Here is a 25833-nt window from a genome sequence, read left to right on the forward strand (position 1 = left end):
TATTTCCAGTTAAGAGTTATTATAAAGAATGCTGCTATGAACACCTTGCTTGTGTTTTTTGGTGCATGTGTGCACACATTGTTGTTGGGTATATACATACAACAAGAGTAAAATGGCTGGGTAGAAATGTCTTCATGTTCAACTATAGGAAATACTACCAAACAGTTTTCCAAAATGGCTGTACTGGTTTATATTACAGATGTGTAAGAGTTCCCATTAACCCCCATGCTCATCAACAATTTTGGTAGCGTCAGACTTTTTTTTAAGCCATTCTGGTGAGGTACAGTGTTTTTTCACTGTGATTTTAATTTGCATTTCCCTGATTTTTAATGAGGTGGAACATGACTTCCCTAAATTCATTCCTCACATTTTTAGTCTCTCAGATTTTACATGTAGGGTGTACCACTTGCTGTTAATTCTCCAATTTTTCTCCTACTTCATTCCATGCTAAGAAAATGGGGCAAAGATCCTATATCCACTCGCCTATCTCAACCTCTACTTTAGTTATTCTAGGTAGAAACTTAGAACTTGATTTCTTTCTTTATTTTCCACATCTATCAGATCAGCAAGTTCTGTTAATTTCCAAGATGGATTTTTTAAAAAAGATTTTGTTTATTTATTCATAGACACACACACACACATAGAGAGAGAGAGGGAGAGAGAGAGAGAGAGGCAGAGATACAGGCAGAGGGAGAAGCAGGCTGCAGGGAGCTGGATGTGGGAGTCAATCCCGGGTCTCCAAGATCACGCCCTGGGCTGCAGGTGGCGCTAAACCGTGAGCCATCCAGGCTGCCCTTCAAGATGAATCTTTTTTTTTTTTTTTAAAGAATTATTTATTCATTCACGCTAGACAGAGACAGAGAGAGGCAGAGGGAGAAGCAGGCTCCATGCTGGGAGCCCGACGTGGGACTCGATCCCGGGACTCCAGGATCACGCTCTGGCCCAAAGGCAGGCGCCAAACCGCTGAGCCACCCAGGGATCCCCCCAAGATGAATCTTAAATCACTGTATTGTCATACTGTAGGGCCACTACTTGAGGGCAGAGCACCACCATCTCAATCCTAGACAACCATAACAGCTTCTTGGTTTTTCACATTTTGTATTTTGCCATTGACTATCCCCCTTTATTCTCCGTATTGCAGCAACAGGAGAATTAATCATTAAAACTTTTCAGTGGCTTCCTATTGCTCTGAAAATAAAATCCAAATTCTGCCATAAAGGACGCCTGGGTGGCTCAGTGGTTGAGCGTCTGGCTTTGGCTCAGGGTGTGATCCTGGATCCCAGGATCGAGCCCCACCTGGGGCTCCCTGCATCTCTCTCTGCCTTTGTCTCTGCATCTCTCTGTGTGTCTCTCATGAATAAATAAATAAAACCTTTAAAAAAACAACAACAACAAAAACAAATTCTGCCATAATCTAGAAGCCCCTGCAGGTCTGTTTTAGGCTATCTCTCAGCCTCATTTTCAGCCATGCTTTGTTTATGTGCTACTATAAACCACCTCTTTCCGGGCCTTGGTAACCCCCCACCCCCAGCTTCATCTTTGAATCCTTAACGTGAAGCTCCATTTGATGAAGGAGAAGGCAAGGGGAGGACAAAAGCACAGGATGACACCCCATAACACCTGCCCCCACTCCCAGGTGGGATAAGTGTGACAGTCCTCAGGCACTCCTGACTGCCCTAAAGCTAAGGGAAGGAAAAAAAACCAAGTGGTTAATTTAGAGATTACAATCCAGCAAGACTTGAGTCTCTCTGTTTACAAAATGTTTTAGTGATTTACAAGAAAAAAGCATTCTTATCAATAATCTAACTTCCAGAAGGAAGTTCCCAACTGTCTTAATGTTAAGCTTAACTAGAGGGCAAAACCATCTTAGTCTGACAATGGCAAGACCTCCAGTATCATGTAGGTCCCCTTTAGCAAACCAAAATTATTTTGAAAACCTCCTTTTTTCCTTATCCCCAACTCCCAAGTATATAATCAGTCACCCCTCACAACCTTGGTTCAGTAGCACCTCTTTCTGCAGCCCATGGGTCTCATCCCCGAGCTTTAATAAAATACCACTGTGCACTAAAGATGTCTCAATTCTTTCTTGGCTGTTGGCTCTGGACCTCACTTATATTCACAAACTATATGACATTCATCTTGATAGAATACTTGCCCCATAACTTGTTCCTTCTCATCCTTTAATTCTCTCTCTTTTTAAAAAAGATTTTATTTTATTTATTTATTTATTTATTTACTTACTTACTTATTTATTTATTTGGCACAGGGAGAAGCAGACTCCATGCAGGGAGCCTAGTGCAGGACTTGATCCCAGGACCCCGGGATCACGGCCTGAACCAAAGGCGTTGACGCTCAACCACTGACCCACTCAGGAGTCCCTCATCCTTTAATTCTCACTATATTTATTTTTTTAAAGATTTTATTTATTTATTCATGAGAGACACACAGAGAGAGGCAGAGACACAGGCAGAGGGAGAAGCAGGCTCCACGCAGGGAACCGGACGCGGAACTCGATTCCGGGTCTCCAGGATCACACCCCAGGTTGAAGGTGGCGCTAAACCGCTGGGCCACTGGGGCTGCCCTAATTCTCACTTTAAATTTTACCTCCTTAACCTGTTTTCTTCATAACAGTCATCAGCAACCTGTAGTTACTGAGTTTGCTTTTTGTTAGTCTCTAATAAAATAAAAAAATAAATAACAATGATTGCTTGTAGTTATTGGGCCTTGCTATTTGCCAGGCACCACTCAATGAGTTTTAAACTAACACTTTTAATTCTTACAACAACCATACAAAGTAGGTACAATCATTATTCGTGTTTCACCAATGGGGAAACTAAATCACAGAGAAGTTAAGGAATTTGACCTGTTTTAGTGTTAGGAACCAGCAGAGCTGTCACCGGAACCCGGATAATCTAGTTTCAGTTTAATCATTGTGCTACTGTCATTTTCTAAACTGTAGTTTATAATCTGTACCTGCGCCGTGAAGTTAATTAATTTAGTGCTTTTTAAAAAAAGTGAAGTGGAACGGAATAGATCACATAAGAATGTGTTCATTTAGTAAGGATAGGTAGGGGTTTGTGAAACTTCTGGTTCAATTGTACTTATCAACTTATGAGGTATGAAAGCCACTGCATAATGCCTTCTGTCTCTCTGTTTAAGTTCCTGAATTGACCAGTGTATCCCCAGGGTCTAGCCTAGTTACTGAATTACAGTAAACTTTCGGTGAATATTTATTCCATTGATTAAAATAAGCCATGATAAGTATTACAAAGCTGTTAAGAACTTTTTCTTAATTTCTCTACAAAGGTTATTTTTTTTCTGATGTCAACCAGTTAAGTTCATCTGAACCTGAACTTAAAGATTTCCTCTTTGGGGCAGCCCAGTGGCTCAGTGGTTTAGTTCTGCCTTCGGCCTAGAGCCTGATCCTGGAGACCTGGGATCGAGTCCCATGTCGGGCTCCCTGCATAGAGCCTGCTTTTCCCTCTGTCTGTGTCTCTGCCTCTCTCTCTCTCTCTCTCTCATGAATAAATAAATAAAATCTTAAAAAAAAAAAATCTCCTCTTTGTTGTGCTAGTGTTACAGGATTTCTTCTCCATTGGTGTCAGAGGTAGACCAGAGGAAGAGTGGTGGACAGCAAAGTAAGATTTACTGAGCAACAGTAAAGCTTATTGAATGATAGAGTACCAAGCTCCCAAAGAGGGAGGGCACCCTAGAGAGTTGCCATCAGAGTTTCTAAGTCTAGGGGTTTTAATGGGCTTGTTTCATTTGATTAACCCTCCCTCCACCTGTCATCCAATCGGATTTTTGTATAGAAAAGGGTGGAGGGATCCTTCCAGGATGGATGTAAAATCTTTTTAAGGATGGTTTCCTCTTAGGGTGGGGTCCCCTTGCCCTGCCTTTTTTCCAACTATCCTTCACCACTGGTATTTATTTATTTATTTATTAAAATATTTTATTCATTTATTCATGAGAGATGCAGAGAGAGAGAGAGACAGAGACACAGGCAGAGGGATAAGCAGGCTCCCTGCAGGGAGCCCGATGCAGGACTTGATCCCAGGACCTCAGGATCATGACCTGAGCCAAAGGCAGGCACTCAACCACTGAGCCACCCAGGCACCCACTGGTATTTATAAGGCTATACTAATATTAAATATAACTGGACAGGAATAATTCAGACAGATTACCAACGTTATTGTTTGAAAGTCATGTTCTTTGAAAACTGGAAAAGAAAAAGTCATGCTTCCTTGAGCTTACAGTTTATTTTTAGAGTATAAAAAGATTAAATATTATTTCCTATTACTTGTTATTAGTTATTGTAAAAGAAAGAATACTAAATAGTGTGACAGAAAGACAGTTTAGAATATCAACCTTAGCTATTATTGGCTGACACTTAAAGTTCTTAGAGTTTCTATTTCTGTTACACTGGTCTATTAAAACCTACCTAAAAGTAAAGAGAGTAACTCATTTAGGAACAGCAATTTGGTTGCAAGGTAGCCTAGATTTGTTTTGAATTATGTTTGCATAGCAAGCACAGTGTTTTTACTTATTTGTAGTTAAGTAAAAATAGAGCAAAAATCTCTAAAGACTCTTTTATTCTCACAGTATCTAAGATTGATAATTTATTTACTGAAAAGAAGATGCAAAGCCTTTCAAATACACAGTAGCATTGACCCTGCCTTGAAGGTTAAAGATAACTGGAAGTAGGTAGTACTTATCTGAGCATTCAGCTCATAATGAAAGTTATTATTCTGATAAACAGGGCCCAAGGCTCTGTAACTTGGAGGTAAGGATGGCTCAGTACATCTTTTTAAAAAAAACCAATCTTTTGGGGGTACCTGGGTGGCTCAGTCATTTAAATGGCTGCCTTTGGGTCCAGTCATGATCTCAAAGTCCTGGGATGAGCCCCCTGCCCACTGGGCTCCCTGACTTGTATCTGGCTCCCTGCAGCTTCTTCCTTTCCCTCTGCTCCTTCCCCCAACACCTCCCCCCTTGCTTGTTCTCTCAAATAAATGAATAAAATCTTAAAAAAAAAATCTTTTAAAAAGTGGCTATTTTATAAGACGTTAAAATAAATCTCTGGGTTCAGTTTTATTTTCTCCTTGGACTGAAGGACTTTGAAATAATTTATATCTAATGCATTCTTTGAAACTTCTCTAGCATACAGTACAGCTATTTGTACATTGGGTTTTTACCAACTTGAACCTAAATTGTACTGGTAATAATAACAAAGATCCTGATGTTCTCATGGGACTTTAATTTCCTAGGACACCAGGCAGAGGGGGAGAAAGACTAGGTTCAATCATCTCACAATATATAAGCATACTCTAAACAGGAAAAACAAGATTCATCTTTTAAAAGGTTCATTTGAACAATAGGATCATCAAGTTTGTATAAGGATAATTTAAGTGTTTCATAATTTCTAGGGTTCAGAGAACCAGTTTCTCTTCTTTGAAAAGATAACCCTATATGTACCAGTTTTCCATTAATAAATAAATAAACAAATAAATAAATAGGAGACCCCTGGGTAACTCAGTGGTTTAGCACCTGCCTTTGGCCCAGGGCTTAATCCTGGAGTCCCGAGATAGATTCCCACAACGGGCTCCCTGCATGGAGCCTGCTTCTCCCTCTGCCTGTGTCTCTGCCTCTCTCTCTCTCTCTCTGTGGATCTCATGAATAAATAAAATCTTAAAATAAATAAATAAATAAATAAACTAACCAGGCTTCTCAGTAGCTCAGTAAAATTAAGGTCATTTATTATGGTTAAGTCTGTGATTTTAAAAGCAATAAAAATAGGTAGTTTCACTGGGCCAAGGTTTTTGATAAGCATTTTATAGGTAGTATTTCATGTGACCTCTACAGTTTTATCAAATAAATCTAAGTGAAGGCAGAGAGGCCAATTAAGAGGGTGTGACAGTAGGATGGTGGTGGGGGGGGAGGGAAGCAGGACTTGACCCTCAGGAGGTACTGGTCTTGGTGAGTGCCTAGAACACTGCCTGGCAGATGCTTGAGAAACATTTGAAAAGGAATGAATTATGGAGAGTGAGGGCAAGGGGAAATGAAACGATGACTCCTGGGTTACACAGACTGGAATGTGGTGCCATTCACTAAGATAGGGAAAGACTAAGAGAACTTGGTTAGGGCAGTCCGGGTGGCTCAGTGGTTTGGCGCTGCCTTCAGCTGGGGGCCTGACTCTGGAGACCCAGGATCCAGTCCCACGTTGGGCTCCCTGCATGGAGCCTGCTTCTCCCTCTGCCTGTGTCTCTGCCTCCCTCTCTCTCTGTGTCTCTCATGAATAAATAAATAAATAAAATCTTAAAAAAAAAAAAAAAAAGAAAACTTGGTTAAAGGATGTACCTCTCTTACATTCATACTAACTGGTTCTCCTACCCTCATTGCCTTGATGGTAGTGTTTTGAACCAAATAACTTGTTCCTCCAGGCTAGACAGACACTCTACTCAAGAGCAAATAATTCATAGGAAGATGGAAAATGATTTGGCTACAAAAAATTAATTGAGCCAGTCTTTCTTGATTTTGAACTAAGAAACAGGAAGAATGTGACAATTAGCAGCAGAGGCCAAATGATTTAACATAATGGAGTTTCAGCAATGGCAAATTAGGTTGGTCAAGGTCCCATCAAAAATTGGATGGGGGCACCTGGCTGGCTGTTGGTGGAGTGTGCGACTCTTGATCTTGAGGTTGTAGGTTTGAGTCTCACATTGGGTGTATAGATTACTTAAAAATAAAATCTTAATATCAGAGGAAAAGCTTCAACTGCATAATCCGAATAGAGTTATTGAAAGAGTGACTTACAGAGGTGCAGCCCAAGAGTCAGGGAAACCAACAGGCCATAATATAGTATCCTAAGGACTAGCAATTATTACTAGGCCTGAAGGGACAAAGGTAAGAATTGGAGAGGTTAATTGAGTATCTGCAGTTAATCTTGGGTGAATATGAAATTCACAAGCTTGGGGAACATAGACTATGACCTCATTACCTTCTGGCCTCCTATCTCTTGGTAGATTACTTCCTACTGCCTGAACCCATTGAAATATCAAGGACTGTGAGGGGATCCTTTGGTGCAATCTGGACAGGTCAGCCCTGCCTAGCACAAGAGCAGGAAAAGGGTGGAAAGGCAAATAGAAGATAAAGGTGACCTTGTTTCCAAGAGGCAGTTATGTGTTATTAATATGTGTTTAAAAGAGGGGCAACAGGGGATCTGATTGGCTCAGTGGTTGAGCACCTGCCTTTGGTTCAGGTTGTGATCCTGGGGCCCTGGGATCGAGTTCCGTATCTGGCTCCCAACAGGGAGCCTGCTTCTCCCTCTGTCTGTGTCTCTGCCTCTCTCCCACTATGTCTCTCATGAATAAATAAATAAATAAAATCTTTGGGACATGTGGGTGGCTCAGTGGTTGAGCGTCTGCGCTTGGCTCAGGGCGTGATCCCGGAGTCCCAGCCCGGGATCGAGTTCCACATCTGGATCACTACAGGGAGCCTACTTCTCGCTCTGCCTGTGTCTCTGCCTCTCTCTCTCTCTCTCTCTCTCTCTCTCCCTCTCTCTCATGAATAAATAAATAAATATTAAAAAATAAATAAAATCTTAAAGAAGGGGGGCAACAAATTGCCAATTCCCTTACTGACATTAGTGGCACTGCACTATGGTGATGATCACCATATGCTAACTGTTGAATTAAAAAAAAATTATTTATTTGAGAAAGAGAGAAAAAGAGGGAGAAGTAGACTGCCCACTGAGCAGAGAGCCTGATGCAGGGCTCAATCCCAGGTTCATGACCTGAGCGGAAGGCAGATGCTTAACCACCTGAGCCACCCAGGCATCCCAAACTACTGAATTCTTTAGAGACCTTCTGAGTACACATTTGCCTTCCAGTTCTTCTTTTCCTATAAGCACAACCTATTTCCAAGAAACTCCTGTATTTCTTCAATAAAGCATCTTTACAGTTCTTCACTTCAAAACAAAACAAAACAGCAACAAACGAAACCACGGACCATGGTTAGGTAGCCCATATGAATCTAACTTTGGAAAACCATTCCATCCATAACCTTTCCTTCAAGAGAATCAGTCTTTAATTCATCCGTATTTAAATAGATGGTAAAATAGAAGGCGTTCTCTGAGTCACAACCAGCGCAAATTTGTTGCTGAGCTTTTGTAAATGGAACAAGCATTACCTGGCAGGACTCCAAAAGGCTGATTTTAACCTGAAGGGCAGCGAGTTTATAGTTAACAAAACAAAGCTTTACCAATAACGGAGCTAGTAAAGATGATGCCTCCTTGGGAGTAAAGGTAAGGACAGGGCTTCTTTAACTGGTCCTGGGTTCTGAAGGTTGCTTAGGGTCAGATAAATTGGAAATCAGTGATACGGAAAAACAAGAAAGGCCTTATTATAATTTGTAATGTATGAATAGGTTGCTAACCTTAGGGAAAATAAAAATATATATATATCCCTAGGGACCTAGGGATCCCTGGGTGGCTCAGTGGTTTGGCGTCTGCTTTCCACTCAGGGCATGATCCTGGAGTCTTGGGATCAAGTCCTGTGCTGGGCTCCCTGCATGGAGCCTGCTTCTCCCTCTTCTCTCTCTCTCTGTATCTCTCACGAATAAATAAAATCTTAAAAAAAAAAAAAAAAAAAAAAAGGAAATACTTATCCCCAAGTAGGAACACGGTTAAAAAAAAAAAATGCCTAGTACAACTTTTGAGCAAATGAAAACCATCTCGAGTTTGAAGAGAGAGACCCCTGGGACAAGAGTCCTGTACAAGCTTACTGCCTCTTTAGGCAGCTCTAGAGGAAGCCAGAAAGGGCCCCTGGCCAGGTGCATACAAATGCGGATACAGATTTTTTGTGTGTGTGGCGGGGGTGGGGTGGGGGGGGTGTCCCTCTGGTGAAAAAATTTTCACTGGGTCAAACCTCTTTTCTGAGACCTTGCACAGCGACATCAACATTTACTTAGTCACAAATCCGTGCCCATGAAACCAATGTTCACTCACTCAATTTCAGTGCCAGGTAGAAAGCTCTTAGTGGAGTTAATCAGAACATAGTTTTGTACCCTTTATTCATTTAAAAAAATTTTAAGATTTTATTTATTTATTCATGAGAGACACAGAGGCACAGGCTGAGGGAGAAGCAGGCTCCACGCAGGAAGCCCGACGCAGGCCTCGATACCCGGTCTCCAGGGTCACGCCCTGGGCCAGAGGCGGCGCTAAACCGCTGGGCCACCTGTTAAACGTACATCCATTCCAGGAAAAAGAAAAAAAAAAAATTAGGAAACATGGTTAATTTGTAAACAAGTGTTATCTCTACAAATTAAAGGGACGGGTCACAACAACAGCAACACAAAGTCGGCGAAACATTAACCAGCTGTGTCGCTCAGGAACACTTTAAAAAAACGTCTCGGTTCGAGGGTGGAAATGAGGGCGGGAAGTGCCCTAAGCCGACCGCCCGGGCAAAGGTCTCACAAACAGTTACCTGCAGATTACACAATCTCCATCCTGGACGTGGCTCGGGATCACCGGTGATCGCGGTGGCCCCCCCCAACCTCGGGGTGGGGGCACTTTTTCACCGGGCGACAGAAGGACGGAACGGCGCGGTCAGGGGCCCGGCCTGGTCGCGGGCAGAGGCCGCCGCGACCCGGGGTCGACCTGCCCCGCGCCGCCCGGGCCACGTGCGTAGGCCGCCCCGGCCCCCGCGCCGCGAGTCACAGAGGCCCGGTGCGCGCCCCGCCCCTGCTCCCGCAGTCCCGGCGGCGGGGGCCCGCGAGCGGCCGACTCGTCCAGCTCGCCCTCCCTCCCTCCCCCTCGGCGGGCCGCGCCCTCAGGCCGGGCGGCACCCGGGCGGGCTCGTCAGTCAGGCAGCGCGGGCGGCGGCCTGGCGACGGCGGGAGCCGGGGAGCGGCCACGTCACGCCGCCCCGGGAGGCCCCGCCCCCTGCCCCGCCCACCACGCGCTCGCCCCGCCCACCGGGCCCGCCCCTTCCACGCCCCCCGCCTCCGCCCCCGGGAGCAGTTACCGGCTGTGCGGGCACGCGCCCGCTGCGCTCCGCTAGAGGTCTCCCGGCCCCTGCTCGCCTCGCTCGCCTCGCTCGCCTCGCTCGAGCCTCGCTCGCCTGCGCCGCTGCCTGCGCCAGGTGAGGGCTCGCGGCTCCCGGCTGCGGCGCCCGGCGCTTGCTGGCTGGCTCGGAGCGTGAGCCTGCGAGGCGGGCTGGGGCGGCGGGCGGTTAGCGCTCCGTTCCACGCGGGGAGGGGCGGCACGCCGGGCGCTGCACGGCGGTGGCGGCGGCGGCGGCGGCGGCCGGGCTTTTGGGTTTTGTGCCCCGGGCCGGAGCCGGTCGGTCCCCCGGCGGAGAGACGGGCAGTCGGGCTCCCTGGCCGCGGGCCCCCCCTGGCTGGGGCGGCTGGGGCCCGGGGACCATGTCGGCGGTGCCCGCCGCTCAGCCCCGGGAGGAGCCCCCCGCGGTGGCCGCCGAGAAGGAGTCGCTGTTGGTAACGGCGCCCGGACGCGAGGGCAAGGAGGCCGCGACAGCCATCAGCGCGGGGGCGCGGGGAGAGCCGTCGCCGGCGCCGGCGCTGGTGCTGGGGCGCAGCGTGCCGCAGGCGGCCGTGCCCGTGCGACCCCTGGCTTTGCACCTGGCGCGCAAGGCGCGCGGCGCCGGGGGCCCCTCGGGCGGGGGAGCCCCGCCACCCGTACCGAGGGCCCCGCGGGCGGAGGACGCCCTGGAGGAGGAGGCGGCGGCCGGCCGGGAGGAAAAGCTGCAGCCGCCGCCGCCGCCGCCGCCGCCGCCGCCGCCGCCGCCTAAGGAGAACCCCTGGACCAAAAAGCCTCCCCAGCACCTGTCCCCTGCCGGGACGGGGCCGCCGCCGTCCCCCCTGGAAACCCTGGAGGCAGGTCTGTGGTTTGGGGCGGCGGGCGCTGGGAGGGTGCGTGCAGGGGGGATTGCTCGCGGCTGCAGAGGCGGGCGTGGGGCTGGGGGAGGGGCGGGCCGCCTCTCCCTGTCACTCGGAGGTATTCTGTTCCAAGGTGTCATTCACGCTGCCTATTTACATAAATGGACATCTGGGAAGGGAGCGGCAGGAAGAGGTGGGACCTCGGGTTCTCGTTGACGGGTGGGGGCACTGCGGGAGGTTCGCAGCCGCGCCGCGGGGCTGGCGCGGCCTCCCTCGAGGTCTGCCCCCCCCCCGCCTCCCCCCGCCTCCCCCCTGCCTCCCCGCCTCCCCTCCCCCCAACGGGATAGTGACCCGGGAGGGCCGACTTCAGGTAGATGGTGCAGTTGGTCCTATGGGAAAGTTTTCGTGGACTTGTAGGAAAAAAAAAAGGGGGGGAGTGGGGTGGGGGGGTGGGCGAAGCGAGTCGGAGCAAGGGGATTGAGAAGTGGAAGTGAGATTGTGATTTTTTTTTTTGTGGTGGTGGTGGTGGTGGTGGTGGTGGTGAAATCCCTGGTAAGCTGAAACCCTCCGTTTTTGAAACAAGAAATCGTTCATAGAAATGCTGCTGACAAAATGCTCGGAATCATGATTGTGGCGGAAAATAGATCGGACCGAGGCTAGTGGACGCGGGAGGCGGGTCGCGCGCTAGGTAGAGGGTAGTCCCCGCCCTCCCAGGGGAGGCGGCGGCGGCGTTAGGCCGCGGCTCGGGAGAGCTGACCCGCGCGGTGCGGCCCCGGGCTTCCATCTCGGTCGTAGTTTTAATGTTTGAGTTTGATGAACGTGCTAAACAACGCCAAAGGCAGTTGTCCCCTAGTTTCATTTTCTAAATTAAGTTTTAGTAAGTTCATTGAACTTTGTTTTTTTTAAGATTTTATTTATTTATTCATGAGAGACACACACAGAGAGAGAGAGAGAGAGGCAGAGACCCAGGCAGAGGGAGAAGCAGGCTCCATGCAGGGAGCACGATGCGGGACTCGATCCCGGGTCCCCAGGATCACGCCCTGGGCCGAAGGCAGGTGCTAAACCGCTGAGCCACCCGGGCTGCCCGGTGTCCAATTCTTGATCTCAGCTCAGGTCTTGATCGCACAGTCGTCAGTGTGAACCGAGCATTGGGCTCCACGCTGGGCATGGAGCCTACTTAAAAAATAAATAAATAAAATGTAATATGTGCACAGTTAATTAATATTACTAACTACTAGCTAACACGTAGAACATGCTATGTATCCAGCACACTTTTTAAAAAAAGATTTTATTTATTTATTTATTCATGAGAGACACACAGAGAGAGAGAGAGAGAGGCAGAGACACAGGCAGAGGGTTCAGAAGCAGGCTCCGTTTTACATTTATTCTTCACAATCATCCGTATGGGGTAGAAACCATTTTTTTTTAATTTTTTTTTTAATTTATTGATTTATTTATGATAGTCACACAGAGAGAGAGAGAGAGAGAGGCAGAGACACAGGCAGAGGGAGAAGCAGGCTCCATGCACCGAGAGCCCGACGTGGGATTCGATCCTGGGTCTCCAGGATCGCCCCTGGGCCAAAGGCAGGCGCCAAACCGCTGCGCCACCCAGGGATCCCCTAGAAACCATTTTAAATGGGACTCCAAGCCAGGCAGTGTGGTTCCAGGCTGCGTGCTTACCTGCTGTGCGGTACTCACTTTCACTCACCTGGGTCTCCAGGATCATGCCCCTGGGCCAAAAGCAGACGCTTAACCGCTGAGCCACCCAGGCATCCCTTTAACTTTTTTTTCCCTAGTATTTATTTATTGATGAGAGACACAGAAAGAGGCAGAGACACAGGCAGAGGGAGAATTAGGCTCCATGCAGGGAACCCGATTTGGGACTCGATCCCGGGCGTCCAGGACCACGCCGTGGGCTGAAGGCAGGCACTTAACCGCTGCCCCACCCAGGCGTCCCTTGAACTTTTTATATAGAAATGTAGCTATTGCAAATCTTCACTTTTTTTCTTAAAGGTTAATAAAATGTGGAAAATGTGAGCATGTGTACAGGTTTATGAGGATCAAGTGAATTAAAGGATGTGGTATAACTGTAGAGGGATTGCTATAAATACATTATTTGCAGGTATATTAACATTTCCTAAGAGGAACTCCAATAGAGTGAGAAGTGTTGATTTCTTTAGCTTTGACATGGTAATACTTACTCATAATTCATGATAAATTTTGGCACTTGCAGAAAAAACTGCCTAGAAATTTGCTCTCAATATAACGGCCATTCTCTTCTAGCTATAAAGATCTGTTTTAAAAAAAAAATCTGTTTACTACTATCACTAACTCAAGAAAACGAAAATCATAAAGCATTATCTCCATTAATTTAGCAAAGAGAAAGCCCTAAAGAATGTTAATAGGCTGTCCAAACTCCCTACTTTTAGACTTATGCACAATTATAATTTATATTCAGTGAACTACCCAAAAAATGAACTGTCTTTTGAATGTAAAGTTAATTTGACAGGTTTTAAAACTTTCAAGGTAAGACTCAGGAATTCTAATTGGAAATGTCCTTTTAAAAAGTATTTAACAGTTCAAGTAACCTCAGGTGCCTTCATTGGGGATCTTAGTCTTTGATGGAGGTTAAGAACAAGGTGATATTTCAGTTATGTGTGGCTCATGGGAATTTGAGTTTTGTTGATGTTTTATTGTAGGTAGTTTCTTTTTCTTTCTTCCTTTCTTTCAAGATTTTATTTTATTTTTATTCATGAGAGACACACAGAGAGGCAGAAACATAGGCAGAGGGAGAAGCAGGTTCCTGGCAAGGAGCCCGATGTGGGACTCAATCCTGGACCCTGGGATCACCCCCTAAACGGAAGGCAGTGGCTCAACCACTGAGCCACCCATGCGTCCCTAGGCAGTTCTTTCTATTCTTGGAATCCGTTCTGTGTTTACAGGCATACCATTTTTCACTACTTGGAGTAGAGTAGTAACTTTATAAACTCTCCCCAATGCCGACTGTTCTACCACAACTTCTATTTGTAGTTGAGTAATTTAGAGATTATGGTCTAGAAATGCACTGTTTTAAGAGACTTGGGTTCTAGTGCAGATATTGTTACCAACTAGCTAGTTGACTTCTGGCAATTTGTCTGAGCCCTGTAAATGAATGAAATGGGTGTATTCATTTCTTCTAGTTAATAACATAGTGTCATCCATAACCACCGGTGCCTTGGCTTCCTATTCTTCTAAGCAAATTTGCAACAATGAAATAGCAGAGGACCTTTACCGTTCAGAGTAGGTACAAAATAGCAATAATCTGTTAGTAAAAGGCCTATGTAATTTATCGGACAAACCAGGATATTGTAGAGGCAAAGAGAAGGATATTATGTTGGAATAATAGACTTACACCATGCTTGTCCTGGCCAAACCTGGATTTACTGTCACTCTCTTAAAGATATATGGGGATTCCATTCACATAATTTTATTACAAACAAAATAAAAGTTTATTATCAGAGATAGAAACAGGACATGAAGGGGCTTATTTCAGGATATATAATCATGAATTTTCCCTGTTAGAAACTACAGTTCTGATTGAACTGCAAGTGAATTGTTTTTGCTTCTTCAGCCCTTGTGAGACACCTTATTCCACTTGTAGGATCGTTTTGGCTTATGTATAGCTCTTCCTCTTAAACTAGATAAGGCCTTCTTTTCAACCGGAGCCTGGCTTATCCAGGAGGCCTAGAACAGTGTCACAACAGTGTTGAATTCAGTCAAGAGACCAGAAAGGATTGTCCTATCCTTGTTTAAAGTAGTTCATTTGTTTTGGAGACCTTCATTAAAATCACAATATGCAATTTTATGTATTTATGTATTTATTTTTTAAAAAGATTTTTATTTAGTCATGAGAGGCACAGAGAAGCAGAGACATAGGCAGAAGGAGAAGGAAGCTCCCTCCGATGTGGGACCTGATCCTGGATCCTGGGATCACACCCTGAGCCAAAAACAGTTGCTCAACCACTGAGCCACCCAGGTGCCCCACAATATGGGCTTTACTGATTTTTTTTACCAGTAGTTATGGCTGCATTCAGCATATCAAAATTCAGCTGTCTAATATAATTTCAGCATTTTTACTCTGTGAAGACATTCTATATACTGATTTTTTCCCATGTTTTTCATCCTTGATTTTCTCTGACCCCATCAGCTCTTGTCTTTTTTTTTTCAACTTTTTCTTAAAGTCTGCTTCCCAGAAACCACAAATAAGCTTTATTATTACCCTAAAAACATTTTAAATAAGTTATGTAAATGATACATAAATACATTCTCCTTGTAAAAACAGAACTATAGATATCTTCAAGAAAAGTGATAATCAGGGAACCCTGGGTGGCTCAGCAGTTGAGTGCCTGCCTCTGGCGCAGGGCATGGTCCTGGAGTCCTGGGATGAGTCCCACGTCGGGCTCCATGAATGGAGCCTGCTTCTCTCTCTGCCTATGTCTCTGCCTCTCTCTGTGTCTCTCATGAATAAATAAATAAAATCTTAAAAAAAGATAAGAGATAAGTGGTGCTACTTGTTTACTGAATATATATTTCAGACCTTTCTATATAGTTACTTTCAAGCATAGTGTATTGCAAATGTGTTTAGAACTTAATATCCTCCATTTTTTCATTTAAAGTTGATTGAAAGTTGATTGACCCTATTGTTTTTTTCTCTTTACAATAACTGAGTTTGGGGATCCCTGACTGGCTCAGGTGGTAGATCTTGAGGTAGTGAGTTCAAGCCCCTCACTAAGCATGGAACCTACTTTAAAAATTACATACCTCTTGTGGATATGTCGGACTTTCTCTAGGATAGATGATGAAAATTGGAATTGTTAGGTTATAGGGTATTACTTGACTTTGCTCTCTAAAGTGACTGTACAAGTTGATTATCTCACTTGTAGAGTAATAAGTAGTTTTTTTAAAAAGCACTCACTGTAGCAAAATGGCATTTTACTGTATTTCTCCCTTAAATATAAAATTATGTGAAATATTGGTAATTATCAGTACATTTGCTTAATTAAAACTTTGCTAAAGATTATAGCCATGAAAATTAAAGTAAGTAAAATTGTCCCTGTGTCTTTGCACGCCCCCCCCCCCCCCAGCTACTTAAATATCCTACACATTGGTTTAAGAGAGTACTTAAATTGGGAGGGAACCTGTAATGTGTCCCGTCTTACCCTAGTTTTCTAGCTTTTTGTTTCTTTTTGTTTATGTACCCTTCTGTGTACTCTTTGTTTTGGATTAAATGCCTTATGTTTTCTTGCCTGTTAAGGTTTTGCTCATCATCATTCCCTTTGTTTTAATTCTGTTTATCCTTGAAAAACAAATTCAAATGCTGACTCCTTTATGTAGTCTTCTTGGCCTCTCTAAGCTGCTCTCCCTTAATATTCCATATCTCTCACAGAAATTATCCTTAAGTGTCTTGTACTGGGATTACATATTCTCATTTTTTATCTCTTCTTCCAGTTTGTAATGTTCTTTGAGGCAAAAGCTGTCTTGTTGTTTGTATATTGTCCACAGCAATGGCTTTCATTTAAATGGTACTCAATTTGTGGACTTTATTAATTTGATAAAAAAAAATCTGGCTTTAAAAAAATTATAACCAAATGTCATCATGCTGTAACAGACAACTTATGGTGTTAGACATAGAGTCAGTCTTTAAAGAGAAGAGATTATACTAGTGACTCTCAAATTTTAATGCGTTTAGGAATCCACTTTGTTTTTTTTTTTTTTTATGATTTTATTTATTCATGAGAGACCCAGGGAGAGAGGCAGAAAGAGGCTGAGAGGTGGAACTCGATCCTGGGCTGGGATGCCGGGCTGGGACTCCGGAATCATGGCCTAAGCCAAGGCAGATGCTCAACCGCTGAGCCACCCAGGCGTCCCTCCACTTTGGGTCTTGTTCAAATGCAGATCTGATTCTGTAGGACTTGATATTCTGTATTTTTAGTAAGTTCATAGATGATGTCAGTGATCCTGATTGACATATCACAGTTTGAATAACGAGGGATTTTGATCCTAATTGTGCACAATAAATCACTGTTAACAATTGAGGATGTTGCATCTACCTGACTAGATAATACTGTTGCAGTTATTGTTTTCTGTGTCTAAGACCTTAAAATGGATAGTTTTCCATATCAGTTGAGGTTTACAGATTATAGCTTATAGATTCACAGAGTTAAAGAATAACGATTTAAAGATACTGGAATATTACTCAAAAAGTTGCACTAGTCTAGTGTCTCACTAGTGCTATTTGAAAAATAGAAATATGAAGATCATGTACTGTTCATGTATACTTAGGTTTGAAGCCATTAGCAGTTTAAATTTATTTCTTAGGTTTTACCTGTTTGGAAAACAATGTATGCATAATATATTTTAATTTTAACTTTTTAATTTTTAGACTGGCTTGCGTTTTCAGTCTTAGGTTTTCTCTATAAATATCCAGGGTAATTTCCTCCATTTTAGTTAAAACATGGGAAACTCTTAGTTAAAATTACCATTCTTAGGCTTGTTTTACCATTCTTAGGCTTGTCCTATCTTTGTAAACTATTTTTTAAAAACTGATGGGCTTCTTTCATTTTATACAGACATCTTTGTACTTTGTCTTGCTTCCCAGGTAATTTCCCAGAAATAGAATTGCATTATTAAAAGTTATATGTATTTTAAATGACAGATTATCCTGGGAAGAGTATGCTATTTTACACTTTTAATGACAGCATGAGAGAAATGTCCATTTCCTCCTTTTTTTTTTTTTTTTAAGATTTTATTTGACAGAGTTAGAGCAAGCACAAGCAGGGGGAGGGGCAGAAGGAGAAGGCTCCCCACTGGGCTAGATTTTCCAGGATACTGGAATCAAGACCTGAGCCAAAGGAAGACACTTAACCCACTGAGCCATCCAAGTTGCCCTGAGAAATGTCCATTTCTTTGTAGACTGGCCAATACTTAGCATTCTCTTTTGTCAATATAATAGGTAAAAAGTATTTTGTTTTAGTTTACATTTCTTTACTAGTGCAATTGAATGCCATTTTATGTTTGGCCATTTGTATTTTTTTCTTTTAAATATTTTATTTAGGGACGCCTGGGTGGCTCAGCAGTTAAGCATCTGCCTTTGGCCCAGGGCATGATCCTGGAGTCCAGAGATCAAGTCCCACATTGGGCTCCATGTGTGGAGCCTGCTTCTCCCTCTGCCAGTGTCTCTGCCTCTCTCTCTCTGTCTCTCATGAATAAATAAAATACTTTAAAAAATATTCATTCATGAGAGACACAGAGAGGCAGAGATATAGGCAGGAGGAGAAGCAGCCTCCCCAAAGGGAGCCTGATGCGGAACTGGATCCCAGAACCCCAGGTTATGACCTGAGCCAAAGGCAGATGCTCAACCACTGGACCACCCAGGTGGCCCCATTTGTATTTTTTAAAATTATGGTATTTTGAGTATAGTTGACATACTAATGCTATGTTAGTTTCAGGGTGTACAACTTAGTGATTTTTTACAGGACATAAATTGAGAGATTAAAATTTAAAGAAAACTTAAAGATTTTGAGTCCAAAATAATTTGTAGAAATCAAAATCTCATTTTAAAATTTCTAAATGTGCAAAGAAATAAATATTCTTTCCCAACTTATTTATTATCTTTTAGCTGGATGTTATAATCAATGCTGAGTAGAGTATGGAACCATATTGGTTTTTAAATCTATAGGTTAATTTTCTATCATGTTCAAGTATCTTTAAAAATTTTGTTAGTAACTTAATTGTGTCATTTAGTAACAAAGTTAAAAAGTTGATTTTTATGTGGTCAGAATAATTTTTTATCTTTAGTTTCTAACCTTAATTTTGTGATTGTTAATGTCTAATTGATTTGTAATAAAGCTAAATAAAATCTGCTTGTGTGCCCTCTCCCTTATTACTTAACATTACATCAAATATTTTGTATAAGGCTTATTTTATAACTACCAGATACTTAATTTACTTGACTTAGCAGTATTTTGGGACATGTTTTCCACTTTGTTGAAGGGAAAGTCCCATAAATCTCCTATATTGTATGATTTTCATAAAAGGTAAATAGTATATGTAGAACATAATTCATTCAAATTCTAGATAATGTTCAGGCAAATACTGTTCTCTATTAAATTAGATTTTTTCCTGTCCCCATTTTATGCCCTATTTACCCATATTCTTTATTTAATTTTTCTTAATGAAATGTTTATTCTTATGCACATTTACACATATGCATACACTTACACATATATAGGTGTACTTAAAGTATAATGAAAAATGAAAGAAATATTTGGGTACTTGTTATCCTGGTTTAGGAATAGAATTACTGTAATAATCCAGATCCTTGTATGTCCATCCCTGGTAACATCTTAATCTTCCATCCTTCTTCCTTTGATAAGTATTCTTTTTAAAAATCTGCTTTTGATTTTTTTTTTGAGATTTTATTTATTTATTCATAGAAAGAGGCTTCATAGAGAAGCAGGTTCCATGCAGGGAGCCCGACATGGGAATCAATCCTGGGTCTCTCAGACCCCAGGCTGCAGGTGGCGCTAAGCCGCTGTGCCACCGGGGCTGCCCCGCTTTTGAGTTTTAACTCAAAGATTGCTTCATTCTATGAATTGGTCATTGCCATGATTTTATGGGTTCATTTTTGCTGGATTATTATGTTTTTCTGTAGATACAGATCCCAAGTTTATTTTGCTTTTCAATATATACTTTAGATCATGTTCAGTAGGTGATATACCATCTAGTTGCTAAGTAATGAACCAAAAACTAAAAGACAATGTAAAGTTTTGATTTAGAGAGTCAGTCTCTGTTGTCAACTACTGTCTTAAATAAGATGGGGACAAGTGGTAATACTATGATAGTTTTGTACAAACTTTTATTTTTTATGACTTTACCTATATACAACCTATTATGATTGTCAAACATGTTATCCTTGTTTGAAGTCTTCTGATTTATTGTCTGGATCGTCCTTGATGAATGTCAATATATGAATTGTATAGCAAAATGTGTCCCTTTGGGAAGTGAGTTCCTAACTTTACTGTATTGAAACATGTTACATTTCTGATTTTTTCCTGTTGTATTCTGTGAGAGAAAGGATTGGTCAGTTTAGTTTAAACTGATATTTCTTACTTTTGATTTGAACACTGAAGACCAATTTGAATCTATGTTTGAATTATAGTTGATTTCTTGTTAAAAATTTCTCTCAGAACTTTGAGTTTTGTTGGAAATGATGACAACACTGGCTTACTGAAATTGATATAATAGTTAATATGTTGAATTAAGTGGTTGTAAGACCAATTCTGCATGTTTTTTGTTGTTGTTGTTGTTATTGTTTTTAGAGCTCAGTTCCCCTAAAATTATAAAAGCAGGAAAACTCAAGACAAAGAAATCCAACAAGGTACGTTTTTACATGAAATACTTCTTAGCTGTATTGATTTTGAAAATTGATATGTTAGAAACTTTTAGATTACTGTGTACTTTTCTTTTAGTTGTATCACTGATGTTAGGTTAAAGTTGATATACGATATACTAGAGAGTTGTAGCCTTTGTCAAATTCTGTGTTTATTAATTTTTTTCGTTATCCTATGTAAATCACTGTAGTCAGCTTCATTAAATAGTGCTTGAAGTTGGATCATAAGACCCAAGCATTGTTATTTCAGTGTTCTGTTATTTGGAGAAGCTTTTGAATTAATTTGGCAAATGCCTGCATATGATTGTATGTAGGTAATTTTTAAAATTGCTTTCACTTTTAGAAAATATTCTTTCTACATAAGATTTCTAATTTGCAGATGTAACACTTATTTATTACTTCTTAGGCTAGTGATTTCAGCGATATGGCGAATTGGCCAACACCAAGTGAATTAGTGAACACTGGAGTGAGTATTGCTTTAAGGCTTTTTTCTTAATAAAGGGAAAATATTCTCATTTCAATATGCAGAATTTATTTTACTTCAGATTTAGAGAATTACATTAATAAAGAAGTGCTGAGAACTTTTCTTATTATGAACCCATTTTTCAGATACTTGATTTTATTTATCACATTGTCTTCATCTGATTGTATTCTCAGGAAGTGTTCTTACATTTGGAAGGGTGATTGCCATGCTGTTATCTTAATGTAATGCTTACAATTAAAGAGATTAATTTTTTTTAAGATTTATTTATTTGAGAGATACACGGAGGTTGAGGAGGGACAGAGAGACTCTCCAGCAGATTCCTTGCTGAGTTCAGAGCCTAAAGCATGCTTGATTCTACTACCATGAGATCATGACCTGAGCTGAAATCAAGAGTTGGGTACTCAGTGAACTGAGCCACCCAGGTACCCCAAAAGAGATTAATTTTTAATATGAATCTAATTTGAAGCCTGTTTTGTTTCAGAATTTGCTATGTTTTTTGATATAATCTTTTTAATATGTATTGAAGTGCTAATTATATACATATATGTTATGTGTGTATATATCAAATCAAGTGTTCAATGAATGGACTTTTAAACTATGAAAGAACCTAAAAGATGGTTCTGACATACTCTATCAGGGGCTTTTAAGAGGAGGGTTACCATATATAGTTATCTGGTTACATTTTTTCATTTGATACTACACTTTCCTATTTTTTTTTTTTTATGATAGTCACAGAGAGAGAGAGAGAGGCAGAGACATAGGTCAGAGGGAGAAGCAGGCTCCATGCACTGGGAGCCCGATGTAGGACTCGATCCCGGGTCCCCAGGATCGCGCCCTGGGCCAAAGGCAGGCACCAAACCGCTGCGCCACCCAGGGATCCCCAGCACTTTCCTATTTTTAATTTGTGCAGTATTGCTTTGTAGTTGTAGATAATATATTTAAACAGCTTTAATTAGTGTATAAATAAAATATAATAAACTGCACATGAAGTATACAATTTGATAAGTTTTGACCTATGTATACCTGTGAAACCATCACCAAAATCACGATAATGGACCTAACCATTACCTCAAAAGCTTCTTCACACTCCTTTATTATAATTCTCCCTGTCATGTTCCACCCATCAACCCAGGCAACCACTGATATGCTTTGTGTTACTTATAATTAATTTTCATTTCTTAAAATTTTATGTAAGTGGAGTCCTATAATATGAATTTTCCCCCTGGCTTTCACTTAGTTTGAATACTTTGAGATTTATATATGTCATTAATATGTATCAGAAATTCATTCCTTCTTGACTGCTGAGTATTATCTCATTTTATGAATGAAATGCTGTTTGTTCATCTATGAATGGATATTTGTATTCGTTTTTGGCTGTTAAAAATGAAGCTGCTGTATAAACATTTGTGTACAAAATTTTGCATGGATATATTCTGTCATTTTTCTTGGGTAAATACCTAGGAACAGAATGACTGGATTGTGTAGTAGCTATTTGTTTAGCTTTTTCAGAAACTACTAAACTTCATTCCCACCAACAGTGTATGAGAATTCCAGTTGTGTCTCAACTTCACTAATATTCAGTGTAATTAGTTTTTTAATCTAATTCTATCAGATGTGTGGTGCTATCACACTGTAGTTTTAATTTGCATTTCTCTGACTAATGAATGATGCCAAGTACCTTTCCATTTACATTTGCTATCGATATATCATTTGTTGAAGTGTCTGTTGAGTTGTAGCCCATTTTTTAAAAAATGGGGTTGTTTTCTTATTACTGCATTTTGACACAGCATTATGTATTTTGGATCCAAGTACTTCATCAAATACTTAGCAGATATTTTCTCCCAATCTGTAGCTTGACTTTTAACAGTATCTTTTGAAAAGTAGTTTTTGGTAAAAGTTGTTATTTGTTTTGCAGTATTTAGAAAAGGTTGACTAAGCACAAATTTTTGGATATGTTAGTGAAAATGTTCATGGATATTACTTCATTCAGAAAAACTTTTTGCAGTGTCAGAGTGTCATCAGCCAAGGAAATAAGAAACCACAAAATAGAAAAGAAAGAGAAGACAAGGTTGAAAAGAGAATTAACAGTGAGAGCAAAGAAAGCCGGGAAACAAAATTAGATGGTCCTGGTGAAAATGCCAGTGAGGATGAGGCTCAGTCAAGTAATCAACGAAAGAGAGGTTAGTTCCTCTAAAACTTTGCTTTTTTTTCCCCAGCAGTTTTATTGAGAAATAATTGGTACGTGTCATTGTATAGTTTAAGATACACAAACACAATGGTTTGATATATGTATAAATTGTGAAATGATTTTCACAATTTTAGTTAATATCTATCATCTTCCAGTCATAATTTTTTTTCTTATAATGAGTACTTTTAAGATCTCGTCTCTTAGCAACTTTCAAATACATAGTCATCATGCTGTATATTATTTACATCTCCAGAACTTATTTGTCTTATAACTGGAAGGTTGTACCTCTTGACCACCTTTGTCATTTCTCCCACCCCTGGCAACCACCAGTCTGTTTTCGGTTTCTGTGAACTCTGCCCTTTTAGATTACACATGTAATTAAGATTATACTGTATTTATTTTTCTGACGATTTCACTTAGCCTAATGCCTATTGTTGCAAATGGCAATTAATTTATCTTCATTTTGACTTTAATTTTTTGAAGAAAGTTGTAGTAATGAAGAATTAATCAGTTGGTTCCTATTAGTCACCAATGGGTATTTTATTAGATTTCTCCAGGATACCATCTGCAATGGTAACTGATTTGCTTTTGTAACATTCTTGAACTATTAGGCTTTCCTTTTTTGCATTTGACTTGGATTCTATGTAAGTATAGAATGAAGTTGCATGTAGAGAGATGGGCATAGCTATGTTCTTTAAAAAAAATTTTTTTAGATATATTCTTTTTATTTTTAAGATTTTTATCTATTTATTCATGAGAGACAGAGAGAGAGAGAGAGAGAGAGAGAGGCAGAGACAGAGGCAGAGACACAGGCAGGGGGAGAAGCAGGCTCCATGCAGAGAGCCCTCGATCCCGGGACTCTGGGATCATGACCTGAGCCGAAGGCAACTGCCCAACCACTGAGCCACCCAGGTGTCCCTCTAATTGCTTTCAGTTAAAACTGATCAGCCAACAATAAAATACAAGTTTTTTTTTTTTTAATTTATTTATTCATGAGAGACACAGCAAGAGAGAGAGAGGCAGAGACACAGGCAGAGGGAGAAGCAGGCTCCATGAAAGGAGCCCGACGTGGGACTTGATCCCGGGTCTCCAGGATCACGCCCTGGACTGAAGGCAGCGCTAAACCGCTGAGCCACCAGGGCTGCCCCCAAGTTTTTAATTAATTAATTACTTAATTAAAAGATGTTCTTTATAAGACACAGAAACAAGTGACATAGGCAGAAGGAGAAGCAGGCTCCCTGCGGGAGGCCTGATGCAGGACTGAATCCCAGGACTTCAGGATCACGCCCTGAGCAGAGGCAGATGCTCAACTACTGAGTCACCCAGGCACCTCTGAAGGAAAGATTGGTTTTATTTTTTAATTTTATTTTTAAGTAATCTCTACACTCAATATGGGTCTTGAACTCACAACCCCAAGATCAAGAGTTGCTGTTCTACTGATTGAGACAGCCAGGCATCCCCAAATCCAGGTTTTTATATATAAATTTAAGAGTCATGAATTGACTCTCCTTAGAGCACACATCTTTTTATCTTTTTTTTTTTAAGATTTTATTTATTCATGAGAGACAGAGAGAGAGTGGCAGAGACATAGGCAGAGGGAGAAGCAGGCTCCATGCAGGGAGCCCAATGTGGAACTCGATCTCAGGACTCCAGGATCACACCCTGGGTCAAAGGCGGTGCTAAGCCACTGAGCCACCCAGGAATCCCTCTTTTTATCTTTAAAAGAAGGACTTGTTTGTACTAGAGAATCTCACAGATTCTTTCATGTTCTCTTTCTTGTCCGACCATAGTTTGTAGGATTTATAGGAAATCAGTACTGTGGTTGCATACTGATAATTCCCTTTTCCTTAATTACCTTGGTAGTTTTTCCTTTGCACATGAGTCTTCTTGTTTTAGTCATAAATATATATTGAGTAGAAAACTAAACATTTTGAAACATGGGATGCCTGAGTGACTCAGTGGTTGAGCGCCTGCCTTCACGCTCAGGGCGTTGATCCTGGAGTCCAGGGATCAAGTCCTACATTGGGCTCCCCGCATGGAGCCTGCTTTTCCCTCAGCCTGTGTCTCTGCCTCTCTCTCTGTGTCTCTCATGAATAAATAAATAAAATCTTAAAAAAAAAAACCCAAAGTGTTTTGAATCATCAGCCAACCTTTTTCAGTGTGTACAGTGCAATGTCCTACCAGATATACCCCATTCTTTTTTCTTTTTTTGAATTTTATTTAAATTCAGTTAATTAACATATTAGTTTCAGAGGTAGAGGTCAGTGATTCATTAGTCTTATATTAACACCCAGTGCTCATTACATCATGTGCCCTCCTCCTTAATGTCCATCACCTAGTTACTCTGTCCCCTCATGACCTGCCCCTCCAGCAACCCTCAGTTTGTTTCCGATGATTAAGAGTCTCTGATGGGTTGTCTGCCTCTCTGATTCCATCTTGTTTTATTTTTTCCTCTCTTCCTCTATGATCCTCTGTTTTATTTCTTAAATTCCACATGAGTGAGATCATATGAAAATTGTCTTTCTCTGATTTATTTCACTTAGCATAATATCCTCTAGTTCCATCCATGTTGTTACAAATGGGAAGATTTCATTATTTTTGATGGTTAAGTAGTAGTGATTGTATATACATATACCACATCTTTATCTAGTCATCTGTCGATGGACATCTGGGCTCTTTCCACAGTTTGGCTATTATGGACATTGCTGCTATAAACATTGGGGTGCAGGTCCCCCTTCAGATCACTACATTTGTATCTTTGGGGTAAATAACCCAGTAGTGCAATTGCTGGGTCATAGATATACCCCATTTTAAAGTGTAAGAGTCAAGTGATAGTAG

At 41.6% G+C, this 25833-nt stretch overlaps 1 protein-coding gene and 1 long non-coding RNA gene across 13 annotated transcripts in view; one reads left to right on the forward strand and one right to left on the reverse strand.

Annotated features, from left to right (window-relative positions):
* Positions 1 to 9800, reverse strand: part of LOC129504403 (uncharacterized) — a 50467-nt gene extending 40667 nt beyond the window's left edge. The window contains exon 1 of one of the 2 annotated variants that reach the window (XR_008663350.1): positions 9480 to 9800. This is a non-coding gene — a long non-coding RNA (uncharacterized LOC129504403). The remainder of the gene's footprint in view (positions 1 to 9479) is intronic. The other variant, XR_008663351.1, reaches the window with a different exon arrangement.
* Positions 9801 to 10030: 230 nt separating this feature from the next.
* LARP1B (La ribonucleoprotein 1B) overlaps positions 10031 to 25833 on the forward strand; it is a 130896-nt gene continuing 115093 nt past the window's right edge. For 9 of the 11 annotated variants that reach the window (XR_008663349.1, XM_055317071.1, XM_055317072.1 and 6 more), the window contains exons 1-4: positions 10031 to 10894; positions 20253 to 20311; positions 20730 to 20789; positions 22813 to 22987. Coding sequence is in view for 10 of the 11 variants with exons in the window: in XM_055317071.1 (XP_055173046.1) it covers positions 10420 to 10894; positions 20253 to 20311; positions 20730 to 20789; positions 22813 to 22987 (769 nt within the window). In the remaining variant the exon portion in view is untranslated. Of the gene's footprint in view, positions 10895 to 11214; positions 11264 to 20252; positions 20312 to 20729; positions 20790 to 22812; positions 22988 to 25833 lie in introns of those variants that run through there. The other 2 variants (XM_055317073.1, XM_055317074.1) reach the window with 2 other exon arrangements.

This window comes from Nyctereutes procyonoides, unplaced genomic scaffold (genome assembly GCF_905146905.1).
Source record: "Nyctereutes procyonoides isolate TBG_1078 unplaced genomic scaffold, NYPRO_anot_genome, whole genome shotgun sequence".
NCBI lineage: Eukaryota > Metazoa > Chordata > Mammalia > Carnivora > Canidae > Nyctereutes > Nyctereutes procyonoides.